Source organism: Solanum tuberosum, unplaced genomic scaffold (assembly GCF_000226075.1).
Source record: "Solanum tuberosum cultivar DM 1-3 516 R44 unplaced genomic scaffold, SolTub_3.0 scf00433, whole genome shotgun sequence".
Taxonomy (NCBI): Eukaryota; Viridiplantae; Streptophyta; class Magnoliopsida; order Solanales; family Solanaceae; genus Solanum; species Solanum tuberosum.
In genome coordinates, this window is record NW_006239356.1 from 92,643 (window position 1) to 96,044 (window position 3,402).

Below are 3,402 nucleotides of genomic sequence, written 5' to 3' on the forward strand. Positions count from 1 at the left end.
CGCCCCCCCCCCCCTCCCCTATTACTACACCATTTTTCTTACACTCCAAAATGCATAAATTGTACCATATATAACTCAACCCCTCCTTCTCCATGCCACAAAAAAAAACCATGACTTTAAACTAACTTCTCTTCAAAAATAAGCTTTCTTTTCCATCCCTATATATATAAACAATACTCTTAATTAATTCCAAACGTCGATAGGAAAAATAAAAAAATGGCCTCCGCATGCATATCAAATTGCGTGAACGACGCTCGTGCTCCGGTCCGGGCCACTTACGTAAACTTGTACAAGTGGCCCGAATCGGATGCCGAATTTATAAGGTCGGTTAGCTCAAAAAATCATGATCATGGTCATGGTCGTGGTCGTGATACTGGTCCGAAAGTGGTGGATAGTATTTCGTGTAGGCAATTATATTTGAGGAGCTATACTTTTTCAAGGGAAGATCAAGTGAATTTGAGTGATGAGAAGAAATCTCATGTAAAATGTTATGGTAAAAGAAAGAGGAAATTGCCTCGTCGAAATGACGGTGGCGATGGTGGTGGTGGTGGTGGTGATAGTGGTGGTGGCCGGAGGCGGAGTACGAGAAGGAAGTGTAAAGGGTTTAGCAAGGCTAAGGAGTTATCTTGCGCGGCGTTGGCTTCGATTTTTCGGAGGTTACTATCTTGTACTACAAAGGTCGATGTGATTAGTTAATTGACAGGTTAATTTTTTCATATGATTATTCAATTAATAATAATTATCTCAGATAATTTTTTCAACAACAAAAAAGCGATTTCATGAGATAATTACTATTGATGGTGTGAATTTATGAGAAATCAAACTTGTTAATTGATTCTAAATTATATTTACTTTAAAGATCACATACAATTTTAATTTCCTTTCTATTTTCATCTTCTTTTTGTATACTTTGTCTTGAGTTTTGTTTAAACATTATCTTGTTCGAATATTTGAAATTAGTGTATGTATTGAAACTTTACAAGAATGACATATTCGGATTATACGGTTCAGTGTTCACCGAACATGGAGGATATATTTGCTTAGTAAAATTAAATTCTTGAATTTATGAAAATGATTGTACTCCCTCCGTTCTATTTTAATTGATCACTTTTTTTCCCGCATAATGCTTAAGAAATCACAAATAAGAATTTTACAAATAAATGTGAACACTTTAAAAAAAATTAATTGCGAGAGTAATATAAGAAAAAATTTAATTAATACTTTCTCTATTTAGTAAGGTGGACAATTAATATGGACGGAGAAGTATATATATAAAAGGTTTTTGACACTAGTTATATTAACAGTTAATTAATCTGTCTTTGACATCTTTTTCCATAGAAATTAGTGAAATATATCCTTTCTTGTCAAAATAGAGTGACACCTATCTCTATACATTACTAAAATATTTTTCTTAAATGCAAAATATTCAACGTTTTAATGTAAAAATTGATTTTATCTTGCCAAAAGGCCACAACAATCAAATTAAAAAAGTGTTTATCGCGGTTTAAATCTTCTATATTTGCAAACTATTATATTAGAGCGAAATTTATCGAAAATATATCCAAAGATTAGTGATTGCGGTTCCTTGTTAGTTACCAAAAAATAACCAAAGAAAAGGTCAATGATACAAAATATAGCACAATTGTATACGCCTTTTCTCAAGATAAGTGGCCCATATATTGACATAATTAGAAAAACCAACCACTTCTAATTAAAGAATCCATAATCTTAATACAAAAAAAAATTCTTGTTTTTACCTTTTAAATTTTTACGAATTTAACTTACATAAATCGAAATCGATAGGTTAAACTTATTTATATTATCGACATATTTTAACCAATTAGATATAATGAACTATTTAACTTACTGGAATTTTTAAGTTACCAAAAAACTATACTGTTATAATAATTGTAAAGAAGGTGAACTTTCTGATTTGCTATTTGGACAATAAAAATTGTATTTTTTTCCCTTTGATATCCAGTTAATAATATAAGGTCTATATTTGTTTGGCCAATACACATTTAACATTTATCTTGTCAAATGACAATTGTGCTAACATAATACTACCATAAATATTTTTTTGTTTCCCCCGAAGGTTCCGTATCTGTATTGAGTCCAATTAAATTTAAATTTGCACCTAAAACTCCTATATTAAAGATAAAATATTTCTTAATAAAGACGACTTCATACTCAGGTAAACTTGAATCCAAGTTTTCTAATTAAAAATAATGATGTATTTACCACTCCGACCATCATAACCCTCATTGATTACCACCATATATAATACCCCATGCTTAACCAAGGGGGTGGGGGTGGGTGGGGGATCAGTGGAGAATATGATTAAAAGAAGAAGTGTGCCAAAAGATAAGGGTGCAAAAAGGAATGGACCGACCTAGAAACAAATTAAAAATACTACTATAAAGTTTTGATTATAAAATAGAAAATTATTGGAGCTTACAATGCAAGTATTGTTGGATTATGTCTACTTTAATTTATTCATTTTCTTTCCTCCCCCCTTCCTTTTTTCAGCTGAAGAAACAACTTTAAAATATTTTTAAAGTAATGTGATTGTATTATTCATTTTAGATTTAATCAATGCGATATGTATCTTTCTTATCAATTTTTTTTGATTTCCCACTTGTTGTCTAGAGTCTGTATTGGAGTTTCAACTAAATTCGAATCACGCGCTACGTAGCTCATTTAGAAGAGGCACTCCTAACAAAAAAAAATTCATATTCTAAATCCGAACTCAAAACTTCTGATTAAAAATAAAGTAATTTTACCAATACACCACAATCCAATGGATTGTGCGTCTTTCGTATCATAATAATATGTGTCAATGAAGTATGAGACGATATAATTATCACATAGTGCACACTTGGGCCCATTTTAAGAATCTTAGTCGTCATTGTTATTATATTTACTCTAGTTGGTAGCATTTTTTTTTTAAAAAAAATTCTTTGTTCTATATATTGTGAAAGGCTTTTAATTTAATTTGTTGTATTGTATATTTTAATGTAGTCGGTTATTGTTATTATATGTTCGTACTACGTATAATGCTTGCTCCTTTGACTTTTGATTAACTTTTTTCAGTTCGAAGTATAAAATAAAAATTGTGAAAAATAAATTATGCAACATTTTTTACATAATTTCTCCTGAAATTTTAGCCCCTCACATTTATTTAGACTCATTTGATATTAAGTTGAGCGGTTGGATATCGCAAAAAATTTACCATGTCGATTTTTATTAGTTAACTTAGAAAAAAGAAGAAGAAAATATAACAATATTTAGGAATCAATTCTTATAGTGTTGTACTATTTATATTTTATCCACATTATCTTTATTTTACCTTATCAATATTTAGGAATCAATTCTTACAGTGTTAGGGGAATCATATTTATA

General features: G+C 30.0%; 1 protein-coding gene across 1 annotated transcript; it reads left to right on the top strand.

Annotated features, from left to right (window-relative positions):
* Positions 1-56: 56 nt before the first annotated feature.
* Positions 57-1,072, top strand: LOC102606048 (uncharacterized). Its single transcript, XM_006363282.2, has one exon. It carries the CDS (start codon positions 217-219, stop codon positions 694-696), a length of 480 nt encoding a protein of 159 aa, XP_006363344.1. The 5' UTR covers positions 57-216; the 3' UTR covers positions 697-1,072.
* Positions 1,073-3,402: the final 2,330 nt, after the last annotated feature.

What these genes read in the sequence shown, in the direction of transcription:
- LOC102606048 (XM_006363282.2), top strand. Translation starts at nt 217, where the DNA reads ATGGCCTCCGCATGCATATCAAATTGCGTGAACGACGCTCGTGCTCCG.